The sequence below is a fragment of the Labeo rohita genome, chromosome 7 (genome assembly GCF_022985175.1).
Source record: "Labeo rohita strain BAU-BD-2019 chromosome 7, IGBB_LRoh.1.0, whole genome shotgun sequence".
Classification (NCBI taxonomy): Eukaryota; Metazoa; Chordata; class Actinopteri; order Cypriniformes; family Cyprinidae; genus Labeo; species Labeo rohita.
Genome location: NC_066875.1, coordinates 19,189,239 through 19,211,590, shown reverse-complemented (window position 1 = coordinate 19,211,590; position 22,352 = coordinate 19,189,239). Strand labels below are relative to the sequence as shown.

Here is a 22,352-nt window from a genome sequence, read left to right as displayed (position 1 = left end):
TGATGGGGAAAACCAAATCTGTGGTTAACAATTTTTAGAATGCATAATTATTTTAAATTCATATGATAAATTTGTATGCTTTTTAATTTTATTTCATGATTAATAATGAATTATGGAATTTTTGGATTGCATTTACATTTACATCATACTACAAATAATAAAAGATTTACAGTCATTAGGATTCTACTGAGGCCAGTTGGATGCAATTAAACAAGCTTTGCATCTTCTAAAGGATGCATATAATTTTGTCTGTAATATTTAAATGAGGTACTTTCATAAAATCTGTATGTGATGCACAAAACAATGACAATTAATAGATTAAATAAGGCATGCGGCAGCTTTAAGTGAGGGGTGTAAATGGACACTATTGAGAGAGAGCTGGCGTCCTTCTCCTCAGCTCTGGGACTTAGACGGTGCTCTAGAAACCTATGGCGTACAATGCACTGTTCAGTTCCAGCAGGAAAATAAATATGTTCTGTGCTGTCCAAAAATACCATGTGAAGGCGCTCCCTGTGAAAGAAAGCCTATTTCCCGACAGCAGGGAGCCACTGAGTGCAAAACATCTTGGGTCAGATTATGTTAGATATAGCAGTAGCAAAAACTCCACAAAAGTAATTCAGTCGTTCGTCTATGTCAGGTTCGAACTCCAGAGTAAAAAATCAATTTTGTGGAGTCAGTAAAAACTGCACCAATTCGAAGGTCCATAATGTCTTTCCAGATTGGAGGTGAGGCAGTACTTTACCTCTCCTCATTCTTCTCAGTAGGTAGTAGGGAAAACAGTCCAGTGGCACCACACAGAATGACAGAAAGCACCTGGAGTGACAACTGCCCCGAGGAATTCTGTTTCCTCACACAGGCTTGCGAAGAAGCTTTTGTATCTCCCCAGAGACCTGAGTTTTCTCTTCCTCTATAGAAACAAGATTGTCAGTGAGGAGAACGCCTGATGTCTTTCAATAGTTTGGCCTTTTTGATGAAAAGAGCCCTTCAGGAAAGTGAAATGTCCACAGGTCCCTGAAGGCTTCACTTGGAACTGTTCGCGTTGTCAACGTCAATCACCGAATGTCAGCTTGATTGCTTAAAATCTTGCAAGATTTTATATCTCCAGCTCCATTGCTTTTCTACTTGAAGCACAACCATTTATTATATCAGACTATTTACTATATTTTAATCTGGAAGTGTTTTGAGGGGGCTTTAAGGTATTGTATCTTTTTAAAGGTGTCAAGGGACAGGTTGACCTGAGCAGGTTAGCACACCAGGGCAAATTTCAAACATACCTTTGCATCTCATTTCATACAGACAAACTGCAGAATAAAAGCAAAGAGGACAAAGCACTCACACAAACTCACAGTGGGAGCCTCCTCTTTGAAGTCCTTTCCAAGCAGTTCAGTTACAGTTTTTAATCACCATCCAAAAGAAACAGAGATTGTCCCTCCCATCTAAACCTAAAGTGAGTTTAAATGCCCGCTCATGATTGGTTCTCACTGTAACTCTGCAGTGTAATTGGAATGTTAATGACGGAAAGATGGAGGGGCCAGTTATTCAAAAAGCTTAATTTGGATCAGAATGATCTGGATTTAGAAATCCCATGTTCTCCCATCCAGGATCAGGTAATCCATCTTACTTTCCTGCTGGCTTTTCAAAGCAAAATTGGATTAGATCACAGTGATCCAGATAAACACTTTTTCAGATTTTTTCTGGATTACTTGTGCTCTATGAAGCCCCTAAAGGAACATGGTGATGGAAAAACAGTCAATGCTTTCACATTCTCTCAGAAAAGATTTGCATTGCATTTACATAATCATTCACAAATAACTACTTTTGACTGATTCATCTCTGATGATTGTTCCAATGTAGTTTACAAAAAGCACTTTAAATATCATATTTTTGTTTGATATTGACAGATGTTTGAGAATTATTTTATGGCACCAAAATGTGTTTTTTCCTTTACTATTGGCTACTCAAAGGCTACCTGTCTAATGTCTATGTGTGTGTGTGTGTGTGTGTGTGTGTCTGTGTGTGTATGTGTCTTACATGTCACAAATGTTACATATTTGTTCTTTAAATCTACCCTTTTGCTGGGATCAGTATATTGATATTTTGGATCAAAGGTATAATCTTACTAAAAAGTTTTAAATAACACAAACTGACGATTTGATTCAGATCAAACCCAAGATTGAATTTAGTGATCTAATCCAATTTCAAAATCCTTTTTTTTCTTTTGAACAGCCCATTTTCAAGATTTTATCCAATCCGATAGCCAAAATCCGATCAGTTTACTTTTGAACAACTGGCCCTAGAAGAAGTTTTAAGAACGTTTTTATATTAGCATGTAAATCACCAGTTAAACACCTTTAGGAATAAATGAAAACCAGATCTTAAATGTCATACTGGAGCTTTTTCCCTAAACGTTTACACAAAGCACACAGCGTTCTTTATTGGGTACTCTGTATTCTTATGCCTATGTCTTGTGAGACATTGCAAGGTTCTCAAATAGTGACTCTATTCACTAGGATTCGTTGTCATGTTCCTCTGAGAGGAAAGTTTGAGAGGACCAACGGGGTGGGCCAGACTGCTGAATGAAGCCTTGTGTTTCTGCTTTCCACTCGTGTTAATGTTGCTACCGCAGAAGACTAATTAATATGATGGATGTTTGTGACCAACAGGCACAATATTTGAAAAAAGCACTTGGGATTTTGGGAAACTGAGAAAATAGGAAATGAATTTTGAAATAAATCACTGATATAGTTTAAAATTGTGTAGCATATACAGGGCTGGTTGTCACACTTTACTCCAGTGAATATTGTGGCTTGAAAAACGACATTTCTACCTGTAATATATACAGCATATCTTTATTTTAAAGGATGAAGAATGAAAATTGCCTAAACATTTACTCACCCTCGCAGGCCATTCAAGATGTAAATGAGTTTGTTTCTTCATCAGAGCAGATTTTGCGAAATTTAGCCTTACATTACTTGCTCATCAATGGATTCTTTAGAGTGAATGGGTGCTGTCAGAATCAGAGTTCAAACAGCTGATAAAACATTACAATAATCCACAAGTATAGCCCACTCAAGTCCATCATTTAACATCCTGTTAAGTGAAAAGCTAATAAGCTTGTTATTTTACACACATTAAATGTAAAATGTAAATGAACTAGAGTTGTTACACTAATACCAGAGTAGTTTTATTCATTTCAGTGTATTTAGTTCACAGCTAAATTGTGCATGTGAATTTGAAAGATACAATTCTAAATAATTCTAATTAGGTTTTGAAGAAGGTGTTTGAACTAAAGCAATATTACGTTGCATTATTCAGAAGGGAACATTACATCATGTAAATATAGGAAAAGGGTTCCGTTGTTCCGTCCGATGATGTTTTATGCTCAAAACGGATCAAGAGTACTGTCGACATAAATATCGTCAGGATTTGCGCATGTTAACCGCAAAAGTTTTGGAGGCTCTGTGTATAGCCATACAAATTACATCATACGTGGAAATTTTATGTGCGCCTTTACTCCACCTCTTATTCCCTAGCCCACCTTCCAGCTCCTGTTCGGTTAAAGTATTTCCCCTGTGAGGAGAGTTTCTTTCTGCATCTCAGTCTCCTGCCAGAAGCGCCTCTGAACTTTACTGCACACTCGACACTTTTATTACGGGTTTGGATTGAGAGACGCGTGTGCCATCAGAGAGCTGAAAACATCTGCAATCAAGGACTATAAGACATTCAGAGGGACACTGCATCATACAGGTGATGTACAGTTTGAATTTATGTTGTGTTTTCGCTGGCTATACAGGTGAGCACTGTCACAGCATCTCTGGCTCAATTATGTGAATCCAAATGTTCAGGGCAGATTTATTTGTTAAAGTATCGTTAAAGTATTGTGAGATTGCAAAATTCAAGCTAAAGGTTGTGAACTCATTCACTCATTCTCTCACACTGTGCTGATATTAGACATTTATATGTCTGTCAGTGTTACAGGAGCGTATATTTTAGCTTATTGTGGTCACAGGATGTTGATAAGAATGTGAAAAATCGTAATACATATATCTAGTAACTTATATTCTGGATAATTACTCAGAGTGGTTTTGTAATAAGACAGATACTTTTGACTTAGGTTGAGATGAATTGAAGATAATTTTGTTGCTCTTACATATCAATTAACTGATTATATTTACATTAATGTGTTATGATGCTGATGTTTTTATTTCCAATCTTCCTAACCTAAAGTCATAAATGCCTAAACTCAGACCTGTTTGTTCAGGTCAGAAAGCTCATAGTCAATACAGTTCCTTTACTAATGTGTTACTTTTACTGAAATGTACACTTTAGGCACTAATAAGTACCATTTGGGTGTAAATAAGGTGCAAAGATGTACCTTTTGTACCTTTGGGTACTGTTCTAGTGACAGCTTTGTACCTTTTTTCCTGAGAGTGTTCTTGTGCCTATACAAGGATCCCCACTTAAACTTTTTTCTTTTACTGTTATTCAAACGTTTGCTACTGTTGTAACATTGCAGATGAATTACACCTTATCAGCTATTTTTTTCTTTTCTTTCTGACTTGAGCCATTTTCAGCATGTGTATCAAAAGATGCTTTTTCATTTCCGTTGACTCCTGTAATATTGCTGGCTATGTAAAATGATTACATGAGATGCATCAAAATGTGCTATTTTTTGTACAATGCTCACAAACTGTAAGTGATCAGGCACATAGTAAAATATTGCACACTATAGTGACAACTTAGTTTGTTCATACTGTATACTTACGGAGGATTAATTGTCCTATCAGAGCATTTTTCAAGTTAGTTTGTCTGTAATTAATTTGCATTACAAACTAGGGTTATTATGTTGGACTTGATAATTGCAAGACCTTAAACTTTAGTTTAGTTGTTGACCCTTTGTCATCCACATGATGGCACATGTTGTCCAATTGTTACTTATTATTCACTAGCTTGTTTCTGTATGAGGGGATTACATTGAGATTAACTGTTGCAAAATTAAGTGATTCTCTCATTTAACTCAAAGTTGTATCTGCACCATACAGTACGCTTATTATTAAAATAATGCCATTTTTAATCCCTGTTTTACATGCAGTCCACTGAGTTTGACACAAACAGAACACAAACAGCTTCTAATATTTCACATTTGGTTATACACGCAGTGGTTATTATTTTCATCGGTCTTTTATCTTTCCATGTTTTCTAAATCTTGAATGATTTCCATTTAGGCTTAAACTGGGAGAAACACTGTGCTTAGAAGGACTTAAAAGGAAAAAATTAAGACCAACACATAAGCCACTAAGCCTTTTTCCCATGAAACCAACTTTGGCATCTGATTTTATCTTATCAGTCTTTTCCCTTCTGCATTCTCTAAACACAGTCCAGAACACTATAACACTGCACACTGCACACATTTTCCAAATAGCTTAATTGTTTTACTGTGCTTTATATAAAATGACATATTATTTCTAAATAGCTTCACCTAATTTGTTTTACTATAATAATTTTAGGGACCTCATACATTAAAAAAAGACCTGTTTAGAGGTCAGAGAGTGTTGGCATGTTTGCATGCTTTCTCGGATATTTTTATGTTGTTTGCTTTATAAGATTAGATTTGGATTGGACTAGAAGGAGTGGTGGGTGAGGACAAACTCGATATGGAATAGTGTATAAAAAGCTCTAGTTTAACTAGCTATGAATAAGTGGCTTTCTGCCCTAGCAGTATGTGTAGATAAGTCTGTAAAGGAAGCACTGTTGAATGCTTTGCAGCAAGTCAAATAAATATAGCGTCACTCCTTAAAGCTGGCCAACACTGGCAGAGATTTATAAATGTTGTATGTTTGTCAAGTAACAGCAAACCTTTTAAGCTCTTTCCCCCAAAAACTCAGTGAACAGCACATCTCTCTCTATCCATGCATGGCAGACATTGAGTAATTAATGGTAAGTTAATTCCCAAACCGCCCGGTACAGATATGACCAGCTTATACTGGCATGAAAACTGTACTGTTCCTGTGGTAAATTTGGGAACGGAAAATTACATGTTGGTTTTTCTCTCTCAAAAGCCTCTTATTTTACCAAACTTTTGTTATGAAATCCACATTTTGTCCATTTGGTCCAAGTCATGAGCAAGGCACATTATATACACTGGCATGCGAAAGTTCAGAAACCCCTTGCAGAATCTGTGAAAATGTGAATAATTTTAACAAAATAAGAGAGATCATACAAACTGCTGAACTCCAAAAATCATTTCAAAATCATCTTACATCACTGCAGAAGTACTGAACCAGTCTTTGCAAAGTGAACATGCAAAGAAGCTCAAACACCCTTAACAAAAAAGGTAAAACAGCGATATAGGACGATTTTAAAGTTGAGGGAGAACATGAGATGAGAGTTTTTTTGACGTACCCTAACTGTCATGAACCAGAAAAAAAACAGTCCAGGCAGAGTAACACAAGATGAGCGTTTGACATTAAAAAGTATATAAATTTGTTCGTTCGATCGTTTCGCTAGGGGAGAAAAAAGCTGAAATGTTTTCCTCAAAAAAACATAATTGCTTTATGACTGAAGAAAGAAACACATGAACATCTTGGATGACAAGGGGGTGAGCACGTTATCTGTAAATCTTTGTTCTGGAAGTGGACTTCTCATTTAAGATCCAAGGGTTCCCAAACATTTGAAGGGGGTTATTTAAAAAATTTCAGCTATTTTTTGTCTTGTAGACTATATGTAAACATTTTCACAGATTCTGCAAGGGGTTCCCAAACTTTCGCATACCACTGTAAGTAAAAAGAGAAAATTCTAGTTGTCGCTGAATATATGTGCAAATGTGATGGTAATAACTTTCTTTTTAACCTGTAGGTGAACGATGCTGTCCTTGCTTTTGCTGAGCATGTGCTTCTGGGTTTTCTCAGCCACAGCGTCTTTCGATTATTTTTACAGTGGTGCGTATTCATTGTGTAAAATGCATATTCAAATTGTTAGTCTTCTTGAAAACCTCCTTAACCTGTACATGTCATTACAGAGCCTGAAAGCATACTGAGTGTCAGCATACCCAATGAACTTCCTCTCCAGCCTCTGATGGGTGACACATTAGTTCTGCCCTGCTACTTCCTGGACAACACAATCAATGACCCTGGTGCCCCCACCATTGCCCCTCTGTCTCACCGGATCAAATGGAGTCTGGTCACCAAAGAAAAGACCACAAACATTTTAGTGGCATCTGAAGGAGTAGTTAGCATTGACAAAAGGTATCTTGATAGAGTCACCATGGTTGGATACCCAATGACACCCACAGACGCTTCCATAAAGATCTCTGAGCTCCATTCCAATGACTCGGGAGTGTACCGCTGTGAGGTCATGCATGGGATAGAGGACGGTCATGATATCGTTCACGTTCAAGTTCAAGGTACTGCTACTAGAAAATAGTTCATCATGACTGTATATGTGTGTTTTTTTCTTGCAGAAATATGAAATACATGTGCTTATTTTGTTTAGGTATTGTTTTCCACTATCGTGCAATCACCACGCGATATACCCTTAATTTTGAGAAGGCCAAGGCAGCCTGTATTCAAAACAGTGCAGTGATTGCTACTCCAGAGCAACTTCAAGCAGCGTACGATGAGGGATTTCACCAGTGTGATGCTGGCTGGCTTGCAGATCAGACCGTCAGGTCAGTTACCTTCTATGTAAAAAAATAACCAAACCCATAAGACCTTTGTTCATCTTCGGTTTTTCCACAAATTAAGGTATTTTTAATGAAATCCAAGAGCTTTTTTGACCCTGCATAGACAGCAACACAACTACAGTTTTCAATGTGAGTTCACAAGAGTACCACAACACCAGTACGAGCTTCATAAAATTACGGCCAAACCACTGATGTCACATGGACTATTTTAACGATGTCCTTACTACCTTTCTGTGCCTTAAACGTGTCGGTTGCGTTGCTGTCTATGGAGGGCCAGAAAGCTCTCGGATTTCATCAAAAATATCTTAATTTGTGTTCTGAAGATGAATGAAGGTCTTATGGGTTAGAAACAATATGAATGTATATAATTAATGACGGAATTTACATTTTTGGGTGAACTATAAAAAAATATGACACATGTTGATAATAATAACAGAAAATGTAACAAAACACTGTAGTTTACATGACTGATAATAACATAAAAGGAAGCAAATTCATGTAAAATATAATGTTAATAAATACTAAATATAATTGTTATGTGTGATGCAGGTTCTTCTGGGAATGTCCTTTTACTGTTTTTCTCTAAATTATACTGTCATGGTTTTTTACTTTTAAAAATTCTAAATTTTACAGTAAAATGACATTAAATGACACATAATTCACAGTTTTTTACCATATACTGTATAGCATAGTAATTTAGAGTTAAAAAATGAACAGCTTTACTGTAGCTTTTTTATTAGTTAATGCTTCATAGTTCTGTTTGAAAATATAATGGAAATATCTGTTTTTGTAAAAAAGGTACCCTATTCATGATCCTCGCGAGGCGTGCTATGGAGACAAGTACGAGTTTCCTGGAGTGAGGACATACGGAGTAAGAGACGTAAATGAGACGTATGATGTCTACTGCTTTGCTGAGAAAATGACAGGTACGTGTTTGAGATGGCAATAAACTAAATGCCTTCTTTGAAAAACATTGAAATGCTAAAAAAACATTCTGTTTCGTCTTACAGGGAAAGTGTACCACACTACTTCCCCTAACAAATTCACTTTTGAGGAGGCAGAAGCTGAGTGTGCAAAGCTGGGTGCCAAGTTGGCCACCACAGGACAGCTGTACCTGGCATGGAAGGGTGGTATGGATGTTTGTAATGCAGGCTGGTTGGCAGACCGGAGTGTCCGCTATCCCATCAACATCGCCCGACCGCAGTGTGGGGGTGGCCTGCTGGGAGTGCGTACCGTCTATCGGTTTCTCAATCAGACTGGCTACCCTCTCCCAGACTCCCGCTATGATGCATTTTGCTACTCTGGTACAAAATTCACTTATTTCGCTATTCCTTCTTTATCATTTATGATTGTCTATACACCTGTTTTTGTGATTGATCCATTAATCCTCAATGATGCAAATTAATTAGGTACTGACAGGTGTATTGTTCATATATTTTTTCATTTAGAAACGGGTGAGGAGGGTTCCGGCTTATTTCCATTTGACCCAGAGGTTGGAAGTGGTGTCCTGAGTGTGCACACAGTCACAGTTACCCCCCAGGTCTTTTTAAATCCCACCTCCACAAACAGTGAAGGGAAGGGAGAAGTTGTAACATACAAACCCTCAGTGACCACTAGTGTCGAGTTCCCACATACTGCACTAAATATTTCCCAGCAGCCCCTTTCACCACCTCCCAGCTCTACTGAGGTGGTTACAGACATTGATCTTGGGTCTGATTTTTCCCGTTTGAATGAAACCGATGCTATCATGTCTGCCACAGGTATGTATCAATAGAAATATACAGTAAAAAAGTATGTGTTAAGCATTGTTATATTGTTCTCAGTTAAGTGTTTCAGTTTTATAGCTCTGCTAGTTCAATAAATCTGTTGACAGTCATTATTACTAATTCCCTCCACAGGGATGGTCTTCCATTATCGTGCAAGCTCTGGTCGTTATGCCTTTGACTTTGTCGAGGCTCAGCTGGCATGTCAAAGCATCAGTGCAGTCATTGCCAGTGCAAGGCAACTGCAGGCAGCCTATGAGTCTGGTTATCATCATTGTGATGCTGGTTGGCTGTCAGATCAGACTGTCAGGTATGATTCGTTGCAGTGTTGTAACATTATGATAAACTCTTCAATTTTCTTTAAACTGTTTGTGTGTCTAGTTTTATTTCTACTTCATAAATGATAATGTTTATATATTATATTTACTTAAGTAAATATAAGTCTTAAGTAACATGGGAATATTTTTAGCAATAACCAACAATACATTGTATGGGTCAAAATGAGTTTTCTTTTATGCCAAAAATCATTAGGATATTAAGTAAGGATCATGTTCAATGAAGATATTTTGTAAATTTCCTATTGTAAACCGTTTGATTAGTAATATGCATTGGTAAGAACCTGATTTGGACAACTTTAAAGGCGATTTTCTCAATATTTAGATTTTTTTGCACCCTCAGATTCCAGATTTTCATATAGTTGTATCTTGGCCAAATGTTGTTCTATCCTAACAATGTATAATGATGACGATGTATAAATGGCAGGGTTGATGGCAATTCTAGAATGATCTGCCTCATACTGTAAGAATATATATTTACAAATGTGTGTAAATGTTGGTTATGCAGATATCCCATTGTGTCTCCACGTGAGAAATGCTCTGGTGATTTGGAGCATGTTCCTGGTGTGAGATCTTATGGACTGCGTTCCACCGATGAACGCTATGATGTATACTGCTATGTGGATAAATTACGGGGTAAGAGAGTGTACATGAAAATATAAAAGTTGTTATGTGGACAGTGGGTAGGTATATAAGTATAAATGACCTGAGACTGAAACAAAGCAAAATTTTAAAAAGCTAGATTCTCTTGTGGGATACAGAATTACTCTCTGAATCATGCTGTGTAGCTTGAGTTTTAAAGTGAATGTTCACATTTTCAGGGGAAGTTTTCCATGGAAGTTCATTTGAGGGATTCACTTATGATGAGGCAGTGGCTTACTGCCAGGGCAAGAATGCCTCTTTGGCTTCTACAGGAGACCTGTATGCCGCTTGGAAGCGAGGCTTTGATAAGTGCCGTGCTGGCTGGCTTCTTGACCGCACTGTACGTTACTCCATCAATAAGCCTCGGCAGCAGTGTGGCGGAGGGAATGCTGGAGTTCACACAGTTTACAAGTTTCCTAACCAGACTGGCTCTCCTGACCTGCACTCTAAATTTGATGCATACTGCATCAAGGGTAAGTACATCTACAGTATAGTTAAATACAGACCATAAATTGTAGATGTTTTTAAATGTAAAGCATTGATTCTGTTAAGTGTTAATATAACATACATTATTCTTTACATGTTTGTCATTTTTATATTTATAGTGGGTCTGGATCTGTCTCTGAATGAAAGTGAACCAAATATGACGGTGACAGAGGAAGAGATAATGAGCGTGACATCGCTCCCTTCTCTTCTCAAACCTGGTATATTGTATTTCAGAATAAATTGTAAATTGTTTAAAATGTACAACATTAAGTCTGTTGAGTGTTTACACAACATGTGTTATTCTTTACATATTTGTCTTTTTTATATATAGTGGATCTGGATCAGTCTCTGAATGAAAGTGAACCGAATATGACAGTGACGGAGGAAAATATAGTGAGCGTGACATCGCTCCCTGCTCTTCTCAAACCTGGTAATATATTGTATCTCAGAATACGTAAATAAGTCGGTGACCAAAAAAATAAAGAAATATGCACAAATCATACATAAATTATGTCTCTAAATAATTGTTTTAAAAATAAATTCATGCATATGATTAGGTTTTGAGGAATCACATCCTGTGACATTTTACAACCTAAATTAGTGTTGCCTTACGATAAAAAGTGAAATAAAAGTCAAATTGTCTGATCAGTGAACACTTATTGACCTTGAAACACAATTGATAAGGATCTGCAGGGGTCCTCTCATTTACTGTTTAAGTGAAAATATGAAATATGAAAACATTTCTTTTATCATTTACTCTCATCTGATACCCTCATCTGATTCCAAGTCTGTATGACACACAAAAAAAAGATATTTTGAAGAACGTTAGTAACTAGTAACTTCCATTTCATGTCCATCTTTTGGCATTAAAATAGTAACGTCAGGATTTACTAAAGATGCGCAGTGAAGAATTAGCGCTGAAAAGGCATGAACACAGTTATTTTTGTGGCTGCATATTGAATATGCATTTGTAGGAGTATCTCTTTCAGACGCAAAATTTATGGGAGGACAGTATTAAAATGAATCAAGCAACACTGTTTGCTTATATTTACGCTTGTCAAATTACTGGTATTTATGCCATTACTTAACGGCCAAAAAAAGCATGTCTTAAATTAGGCGGTAATTTCCGCTGCTCTTGGTAGATTGTGCTGGTCATTATGGAAATTATCTGTCTGCGTCTGTGTTCCTTAATATGCGCATTGTCAGTAAATCACACGCAGAATTTTTCCCTCCCATCGGCACTTTTCTGGAATTGCACTCTAACACTGATTTGCCCTGTTTAGTAAATCTGGCCCTTAATGTATTTAATGCGTGATGAGAGTTAACTTTAGTGCAGTACCTTAGATTCTGTGTGTGTCTGTGTATCCTCAGAAGGAACTACTCCTACTGCTAGCCCTATGGAACCTACTGGATCTGGCACATCTGGAGCTAGTGGCACTGATGATCTGTTGAGTGGGAGTGGGGATCAGCCGAGTGGATCACCTGTTTCAAGTGGAGAAACTTCTGGGGCTAGTGGCACCGATGATCTGTCAAGCAGTGGAAGTGGGGATCAGCCAAGTGGATCACCTGTTTCAAGTGGAGACTCTTCTGGGGCCAGTGGCACAGATGAACTGTCATTCAGTGGAAGCGGGGATCAGCTGAGTGGGTCACCTGTTTCAAGTGGAGACTCTTCTGGTGCCAGTGGCACAGATGATCTGTCAAGCAGTGGAAGTGGGGATCAGCCGAGTGGGTCTTTTTCAAGTGGAGACTTTTCTGGAGCCAGTGGCACTGACAGTCTGTTGGGCAGTGGGAGCGGGGATCAGCAGAGTGGATCATTTTTGTCAAGTGGAGACTACTCTGGGGCCAGTGAGAGCAGGGATCTGCCAAGCGGGTCTGGAGGCTCTTCAGGATCTGGCAGTGGCTTAGATATCCAAGTGACCTTTTCAGGAAGTGTCTCTGTTTTATCAGAATTTGAATCAGCTTCAAGGACGACCCCAGGAGGCAGGCACACAGATCCTCACCTTCCCCTTTGGTCAAGGTTCAGGCCTCTTCGGAATGGACACCTCTGGATCGGGATCAGGGAGTGGATCAGGGTATAGCTCTGAAGAGAGTGGATCTACCTCAGACTTTTCCAGCAGCTCAGGAGAAAGCGACGAGAGTGGAGACCTTTCTGGCATCTCCTCAGGATCAGGTTCCAGTGAGGAGTCCTCAGGATTCAGTGGTTCCGCATCAGGAATTTTTCCCTCTGGAGGATCTAGTGGCATTTCATTCATTGATGGCAGTGATGTCATCATGGTGGATAGCCCCTGGGTGAAGGCGTCTACTGTTCCACATTTAACAAAACAAGAGCTGGGTGGAAGCCATGTGGAGTTCAGCGGATCAGGACATATCTCAGGGTCTGGGATGAGTGGTGATATCTCTGGGATGAGTGGTGATATCCTTGAAATAAGCGGTGATATCTCTGGGATGAGTGGTGATACCTCTGGGATGAGTGGTGATATATCTGGAGTTAGTGGTGTCCACAGTGGCTCTGGGAGTGGTTCGGAGTTTTCTGGTATGACATTTTTGGGGTCGGCATCTATTGATCTCACAGAACAACCTCGTGAGCAGGAAGTTTCCGGACTTTTGATATTCGGGTCTGGTGAGAGAAGTGGATTTACATCTGGAGGCTATGCCACTGAATCAGGAGAAAGATCACGGGAATCAGCTAGCGGTGATATCATCTTCTTCTCCAATAATGCAATGGAAATGCCCAAAACGCCCATCCAAGGCATGGAGTTAGGAAGGGGGGAGGTGGAGTACAGTGGTACTGACAGGTTCTCCTCAGGAAGTGGAGACGACCAAAGTGCCTATGCTAGTGAAAGATCAGGGGAATCAGCTAGCGGTGATATTATCGTCTTCTCCAATAATGCCATGGTGGAAAAATCCAACACGCCTATCAAAGGCATGGAGCTGGGAAGGGGGGAGGTGGAGTACAGTGGCACCGTCAGGTTGTCCTCAGGGAGTGGAGACGACCAAAGTGCCTATGCTAGTGGAGAAGAATGGATCCCAGTCACTGAGGATCACCCCACACCAACAGTGAACTCCAGCGATGCTCCCTCAGCTGCTCAAGGGCCATCTGGCCTGTACAGTGATGCTGCAGGACCTCCAGTGCCTTATTCAGAACCAGAGGGGATCACAAGTAAACCTGACACTGTTACTTCAGCAGCTTTGTCTTCTACCACAGAACCTACATCTTTACAGAGCCCTTCAGTCACGGAAGGACTTGTTGGGAATGGTGAGATTCTTTTCAATTTGTGTAAATTTGTCTAAATATCGAATAGAGATACATGACATATCAGTATCTGTCACTGGCAAGTATTAAAGGATTAGTTCACTTCCATAATAAAAATGTACTTACCCCATTGTCATCCAAGATGTTAATGTCTTTTAGTCAAAAAGAAATTAAGGTTTTTGAGGAAAACATTTCAGGATTTTTCTCCATATGGCGGACTTCATTGAGGATCAGCAAGTTGAAGGTCCAAATTGCAATTTCGATGCAGCTTCAAAGGCCTCTACACAATCCAAACCGAGAAATAAGGATTGTATGTAGCAAAGTAGATTGGTCTTTTTTTACTTTTAAACACAAATGCTAGTATTGCACAAAACAAGACCCTTATTTCTTGGCTGGGATCGTGTAGAGCTCTTTGAAGCTGCATTGAAACTGCAATTTAGACTTTCAACCCATTGGCCACCATTGAAGTTCTCTATATAGAGGAAAATCCTCAAATGTTTACCTTAAAAATAATGGCTAGTTCTTTAGTGCATCATAATATGGAAATCTATTTCTTCTCACTGCTTGAGACAAAACTGCTCCTTTTCATCATGTTTTTTTCATCATTTGTTGCTCTTTTCATAGCTTCTCTTGACCCATGTGAACCAAACCCGTGTGGAGCTGGGGTGTGTTCGGTGAAGGATGGGGTAGGCATTTGTCAGTGCCCACCTGGACTGCATGGAGACAAGTGCCAGTTTGGTGAGTCGGACCGAATTGACTCAGCTATTGAATCCGTCACGTAAATTACGGTTACTTTTATTTTGGACATAAACATTTTTATTTCGAACAGCCGTCCCGTTTGTCTTTAACAGCTATTGTTTTTTTCAGGCTGATATTTGTGTTCAGATGAATCAGATGATTGTCTCTAAGTGCCTCCGTTTTGTGAATTAACTTCTGTTCAGTTTGCTCTTGCCTGATTCATGTCCTCACAGTCCATTTTACAGGTTATGTGGCATGTGTGTGTGGTTAAGTACTTACTCAGCTCTTGTGTCCAGATGTCTTTTCAGTGACTGTTCACCTGTGTTGTTTTTGCTCAGCTGTGCCTTTGCTGCAGTCTGGTTTAATCAGCACGCCTGCTAACACCTGGTACATGCTTATACTTCTCGTCCATCTTCATATGAATCTGAACTCTAAAATTCTGCTTCTGTTTCTGGGACTGTAAGAGTGCTGATCTGCTCTCCTCACCTCACGAGAGGCACAAAAACAGATCCCAGGTCAGCCCTCTTACGGTAACTACAACTGACTCTGATCTCTCCTTCAATTTACCACAATTCAGCTTTTCAGCTTGTCAGAATATTGATGGTATAATTATTCAAGAGATTTGTTTAGAAGCAACTCCAAGAGTTCTGATTCAATGATGCTCTCTGCTAAGCTTGGCCTTCCTTAGGGCTTCTTCATAGTAGTTGGCTTTAATCGCTAAACCTTTATTTGCAGAGGTTGATGTTTGCCATTCAAATCCTTGCGCCAATGGAGCCACCTGTGTGGAGGTGGAGGACAGTTTCAAATGCTTATGTCTGCCCAGCTACGAAGGAGACCGCTGTGAGATTGGTATGAGGCTGCTTCAGCTAATTCTACTAACGGTCTTTCAAAAACAACCTTAAAGGTGACACACAACTCTAGATGTTGCTGTAGTGGAATGAAAGTCCTGGAAACAGGGCGTATTTGTGTGTCAAGTAGGGATTGGTGAGTGAGGTTTGCCTGTCCATTTATGGAAATCTGTTGCCGTTAAACATCAGTGATGCAATTGCAGGTACTGTAAAATATAGCAAGAAACTACAACCCTTTTAGTAACTCAGACAGGAAGGTCCTAAGGTAAACAGAAAGTGTCCAGTTCATATTTTCCATCTGAGCAGCAACTAGAAATATCTCATTAGTTCATTTTCAGCTGGATGTTTCTCTTGGCTTGATATATGGAATTTAATCGTCAGTCTTCTGGAGTACTTACGATTGTGGAAAATCACTTTATCTGATAAGCTGATATTATGCCATGTTAAAGGCATCTGTCGCTTATTTAAAACACTGGTTTTAAACACTGAAAGATAAAGTGACTTTATCCGAATCCCTCAGCACATTCCATTACATGTTTGACATTTGTTTCTCATTTGCATGTACAGCAAGTATTAAAGGGATAGTTCACCCAAAAATGAACTATCATCATTTACTCACCCTCATCTTGTCCTAATCCCATAAGATTTTTGTTCATCTTTGAAACACAAATTAACATATTTTTAATGAAATCTGAGAGAATTCTGTGAAGGTTGAGCTTCTGTTGATAAGTATTTACACAGTATTTATACAGTTGAAGTCAAAAGTTTAAATACACCTTGCAGATTCTGCAAAAAGTTAATTATTTTACCAAAATGCATGTAATTTTTTATTTAGTACTGACCTTAATAAGATATTTCACATAAAAGATATTTAAATATAGTCCACAAGAGAAAACAATAGTTGAATGTATAAAAATGACCCTGTTCAAATTCTTAATACTGTGTTGTTCATGAGTACCTTGTTTGCCCTGAACAGTTCAACTACCCGCTGACTTCAGAAAAGTCTTTCAGGTCCCACAGATTCTTTGTTTTTTTTAGCATTTTTGTGAATTTTAACTCTTTTCAACGACTGTATGATTTTGAGATCCATCTTTTCACACTGAGGACAACTGAGAGACTCATATGCAACTATTACAAAAGGTTCAAATGCTTACTGATGCTTCAGAAGGAAAAATTATGCATTAAGAGCCAGGGACGAAATGAGAATGTGTACATTTTTCTTATTTTGCCTAAATATCCTATTTTTTTCATTTAGTACTGTCCTTCAGAAGCTACAGAAGTTACTTCCCAGAAGACAAAATAAGTTACATTTACCTTGATCTTCAAATTTCAAAAGTTTTCACCCCCCGGCTCTTAATGCATTGTTGTTGTTTTTTTCATTTTGGCCCATCAGTAAGCGTTTAAACCTTCTGTAATAGTTGCATATGAGTCCCTCAGTTGTCCTCATTGTGAAAAGATGGATCTCAAAATCATACAGTCATTAAACTAAATCTGTTCATCAAACAAAGCAATTGTGTCTCTTCAGAAGACTTGGTTTAGTTTAGTTTGATGGTATGGACACAACTCTCTCTTTGTGTTTCAGTGAACAAAAACTTACAGGTTTAGGATAAGTAAATGAAGGCAATTTTTTCATTTTGGGGTGAACTAACCCTTTAAGCCTCATCTTGTACCTTAAATACATCTTGCGATAAAGGTCTAAGAGGATATTTGGTGAACCTATGGTAAATATGCCATGTGATGTTGCTTCAGATGTGCACAGCTGTGAGGAGGGCTGGTCTAAGTTTCAGGGCAACTGCTACTTGCATTTCTCGGCGAGAGAGACCTGGCTTGATGCGGAGCAGCACTGTCGAAACTTAAACGCTCACCTGGTGAGCATTATCACTCCGGAGGAGCAAGCCTTCATTAACTGTGAGTGTGTGTCTTTGTACATGTATTTAAGCTTTTAGGTATCTGTGTTGTTTTTCTGATTACAAACAATTGCCCTTTTGTAACAGCATACGCACAGGACTATCAGTGGATTGGACTGAATGATAAAACGGTGGAAAATGACTTCCGCTGGTCAGATGGGACTCCGCTGGTAGGCTTGACCCTTGCTGAGAAGCTGAAAAGCTATTTGATTGAGATACAATACAATGCTTGATTTTTCTTTTCCTATCCTTAGCAATATGAGAACTGGAGGCCTAACCAACCCGACAATTATTTTAACTCTGGTGAAGACTGTGTTGTAATGATCTGGCATGAAAATGGCCAATGGAATGACGTGCCCTGCAACTACCACTTGCCTTTCACATGCAAAACAGGTCCAGGTATGTACACCACCAAACACAAACAAATGTCTTCACTAGTGATTCGGTTTCAATTTGACTTCCCCCTTTTTCAGTGACATGCGACCAGCCTCCTAAAGTGGAGAATGCCAGGATGTTTGGAAACAAGAAAGATCGTTACCTAGTGAATTCGATAGTCAGATACCAGTGCAGTGAAAACTTCACACAGCGCCACCAACCTGTGATCCGCTGCATGCCAGATGGACAGTGGGAGAAGCCGCAAGTGCAGTGCATAGCCAGTAAGCTACTCAAGCATTACCAAAAACAATAGCATTACACCTTTACAGTAATTATACAGTATTTGAAACAACTGCTTTCTATTTTCATATACACTGTCGTTCAAAAGTTTGGGATTGGTAAAATACGTTTTATGTTTTTTAAAGTTTCTTATGCTCATCAAGGCTGCATTTATTTGATCAAAAATCCAGAAAAAAACTCTAATATCATGAAATATTTTTTCAATGTAAAATAACTGTTTTCTATGTGAATATATTTAGAACTGTAATTTATTCCTGTGATGCAAAGCTGAGTTTTCAGCAATGATTTTCCAGTCTTCAGAGTCACGTGATCCTTTAGAAATCATTATAATATGCTGATTTATTATCAGTGTTGGAAACAGTTGTGCAGCTTAGTATTTATTTGGAAACTGTGATACTTTTTTCAGGATTCTGAAGTCAGAAGTTCAAAAGAACAGCGTTTATTTAAAACTGAATGTTTATAACAATATAAACAACCATTTAAAAGTTTGCGATCGGTAAATTTTTATTCTCTTTTTTTGAAAAAAAAAAACAAACAAAAAAAAACTTTAATTCAGCAAGGATGTGTTAAGCTGATAAAAAGTGATAGCAAAGACTTGTAAAAAATATTTTAAAAAGATTTTTTATTTTGAATGAATAAATGTTCTTTTTAACTTTTTATTCATCAAAGAATCCTGAAAGGATTAAAATTAATAAATCAGCATATTAGAATGATTTCTGAAGGAACATGTGACACTGAAGACTGGAGTAACAGCTGATGAAAATTCAGCTTTGCATCGTATGAATAAATTATATTTTTAAATATATTAAAATAGAAAACCATTATTTTACACTGTAATAATATTTAATGATATTACTGTGTTGTCTGTATTTTTGATAAAGTAAATGCAGCCTTGATAAGCATAAGAGAATTTATTAAAAAACATTACAAATCTTTCTGTCGCTTGTGATCAATTTTAATGTGTCATGGATAGCAACATATTAAAATATATTTCTAAAAATATTTCTATAAAATATCTGTAAAATTTTATAAAATATCTATTTCTAAAAAATATAAAACTTATTTCTAAAAAAAGTACTGATCCCAAACATTTTAATATATATGATGTCATATTTCAATTATATAAGATTTCTTTGTATATGTTTTAAACATGTATTTCATACACTACTATGTAAAAGGTACTGACATGATTTTTTTTTTCTTTTTTTTTTCTAGAGTTCAAATCTGGACTGCATAAGGAATCTCCTGTTCATCACTCTCATAAACCTAGTACAACAACATCAGAGAAGCATCTCTAAGGAGATCTGAAGCGCTAGAGATTTGTTTTTAAATCAGTACGAGTTTTATATTTATTTTCCAAGACACTGAATTAAGAAGCATTTGTGATTAAAAAGTGTAATTTTCAAGATAAGTGCCCATCTTGTATATTGCTGCCCCTTATACATCAGTAACTGGCCATCAGCCATGATGCAGTGATTCATCTCATCCCTGCAGCGAAAGATCAGAGACCAAAAGATCAAAGACCAGCAGCATTCTTAAAGATGTCTGTAAATATTTGCAGAAGGTTTTCCTTTTAAACCAGCTAGTGTTTTATGTTAAAAGTTACGGAGCGAAGAGCTAGATGTACCTAAAGTTTTTCCTCTGTGAAGGACACAAAAACGTTTTTGTCTTTCTCTGCCAGCAAGCCAAACTGTAGGTACATGCACAACGTAAATGATGTGATGAAATGTGAAGTATTATTTTCATCTAGTTCATGGAGAGGAGATGTAAACCTAGAAACGTTTATAGCCATAAAAGACGTTTACAAAAAATCTTATTTATTTCTAATACCTAACCAGACAGATTAAGAAAGCAACTTGCACAAGGATGTCATTAATTTGTTATGTCTGAGTTGAACAACATAATGTGAAATGAGATCTATTTATTGATTTCTCACAGCATAACGCATAGTACATCCATCTTTGACTGGGTGTGTCTGTCTATTTCCTCACAAAAGCCATATATAATTAAAGGAAGAGCTCACTCAAAAACGAAAAATTGCTGAAAATGTCCTAACCCTTCAGCCGTTCAAGATGTACATGAGTTTGTTTCTTCATCAGAACAGATTTGGATAAATTTACCATTGCAGTGAATGGGTGCCGTCAGATTGAGAGTCCAAACTGCTGATAAAAACATGACAATAATCCACAGACACGACTCCAGTCCATCAATTAATGTTTTGTGAAGTGAAAAGCTGTGTATTCGTAAGAAACAAATCCATTATTAAGAGGTTTTAACTTTAAAGATATGCGTCTAGCCACAATACCAGTCTATAATCCACTACCTGTTGTCTTTTCATATTAAAATCCACCAATTAGTTTATTTATAACTGTTTTGGACTGCTTTCGCTTATAAGCAGTGCTTGATCTGTGCATATTTCTCTCCTGATTCAGACACAATGATGGATTGAGGACTTAAAAAGACCTTAAAGATGGTTTTGTTATTACGAATACACCGCTTTTCACTTCACAAGATGTTCTTGAGCTGTGTGAATTATTGTTAAGTTTTTAACAGCTGTTTGAACTCTCATTCTGACGGCACCCATTCACTGCAAAGGATCTATTGGTGAGCAAGTGATACAGTTTCTACAAATCTACATCTCAGATGGCCTGGAAGTGAGCGAATTTCTTTTTTAAGTGAACTGTTTCTTTAAACAAACATCAGACAGAGATGGCCAAATCCAGTCAGATTATGAATGTAAACCCAACAATGAAAATGTACTTGTTTGTTAGTTGTTACCTGTCGCCCAAGACTGTGCAGGGCATAGTACTACATGGGGACAAGAATGACCCTGGATCAGCTAACAGCTTTTATTTTATACCAGTAGTTCAGATAGAACTGTTAATGACAAGTGCCTTGTGAATATTTTACATTTTGCCTGTTTCTGTGATGAGACTGCTTACTTAGTACAAGAGGCTGTGCCTCTTTTCTCCCAAAGGCAGCGGGAGCTCTCTTTTATACAGCATAGCTTTATTTTCATCTGATACAGCTGAAATGACGAATGCAGCATGAACTGCAGAAGATGCACAAACGTTCTTGAAAAGCATTTTTTTTCTCATGAATTGCAAGCAGTTTGATACTCTATGGCATAGAAACCCTATCATTTCTTTAATTGAGATGTATGAGTGTCCAGAGTCAGCAGTGAAAACGTGGGAAAATATGAGACGATACTGTCGTTGTGATAATCTGTTGTCTTCTAAAGTAGGAGAATTGAAATTTTTCCAGGAATGTCTTCAGATGAACTTTGTTTTTGAATAACTGTATTACAGCAAATGCAACAACGTGCCATTAAAACATTCCATACGTCATGTTTAATACAGGACTGATTTGTGTGTTGGAATGAAGCAAGTACTCAGAGAGGTTATTTACAATGTACAGGTAATGGAAAGGAAACAGTTTTTACCTCACCCAGCCTAGTCTAGAAATGTATTTTAAAACAGATAATGTTTGCCCAATTGGGTTGAGTGGAAGGAATGAACTTCCCTGTGACTGAAAGGACCCCTTTTTAGGCTGTTTGTGATGCCCTAACCTGTTTCTCCCATGTCGCCTAGAGAGCCTTGTTGTAGAGGCTGAAGTGTGGAGGCTAATGCCTACTGCCATCTTCTGGTTGGTTTAAAGCATGACATTTTCTCTGGTAGATCTGTGTTTTTAACAAATGGCAGAATAAATCATTTACATATGGAAATCAGCACTTCACATTAAAATGTACAAATGATTTGTGACCCTGGACCACAAAACCAGTCTTGAGTAGCACGGGTATATTTGTCGCAATAGCCAGCAATACATGGTATGGGTCAAAATGATCGATTTTTCATTTATGCCAAAAATCATTAGGATATTAAGTAAAGATCATGTTCCATGAAGATATTTGTAAATTTCCTACTGTAAATATACCAAAACTTGGTATATTTTCTCAGTATTGATTTTCTCAGTATTTTCCCTTTTTTTTTTTTTTTTGCACCTTCAGATTCCAGTTTTTCAAATA

At 37.8% G+C, this 22,352-nt stretch overlaps 1 protein-coding gene across 1 annotated transcript; it reads left to right on the top strand.

The window, feature by feature from the left end:
- The first annotated feature begins 3,465 nt into the window (after positions 1 to 3,465).
- On the top strand, positions 3,466 to 21,682 carry acana (aggrecan a). Its single transcript, XM_051115372.1, is given in 21 exon segments — positions 3,466 to 3,747; positions 6,856 to 6,938; positions 7,019 to 7,402; positions 7,492 to 7,666; positions 8,480 to 8,607; positions 8,692 to 8,985; positions 9,130 to 9,441; positions 9,580 to 9,754; positions 10,288 to 10,415; positions 10,601 to 10,894; positions 11,027 to 11,125; positions 11,239 to 11,337; positions 12,279 to 12,871; positions 12,873 to 14,163; positions 14,785 to 14,898; positions 15,634 to 15,747; positions 17,496 to 17,654; positions 17,741 to 17,823; positions 17,908 to 18,052; positions 18,127 to 18,309; positions 19,544 to 21,682. Coding segments are annotated over 20 exon segments (4,929 nt in total). The 5' UTR covers positions 3,466 to 3,747; positions 6,856 to 6,862; the 3' UTR covers positions 19,627 to 21,682.
- The last annotated feature ends 670 nt before the right edge of the window (positions 21,683 to 22,352 follow it).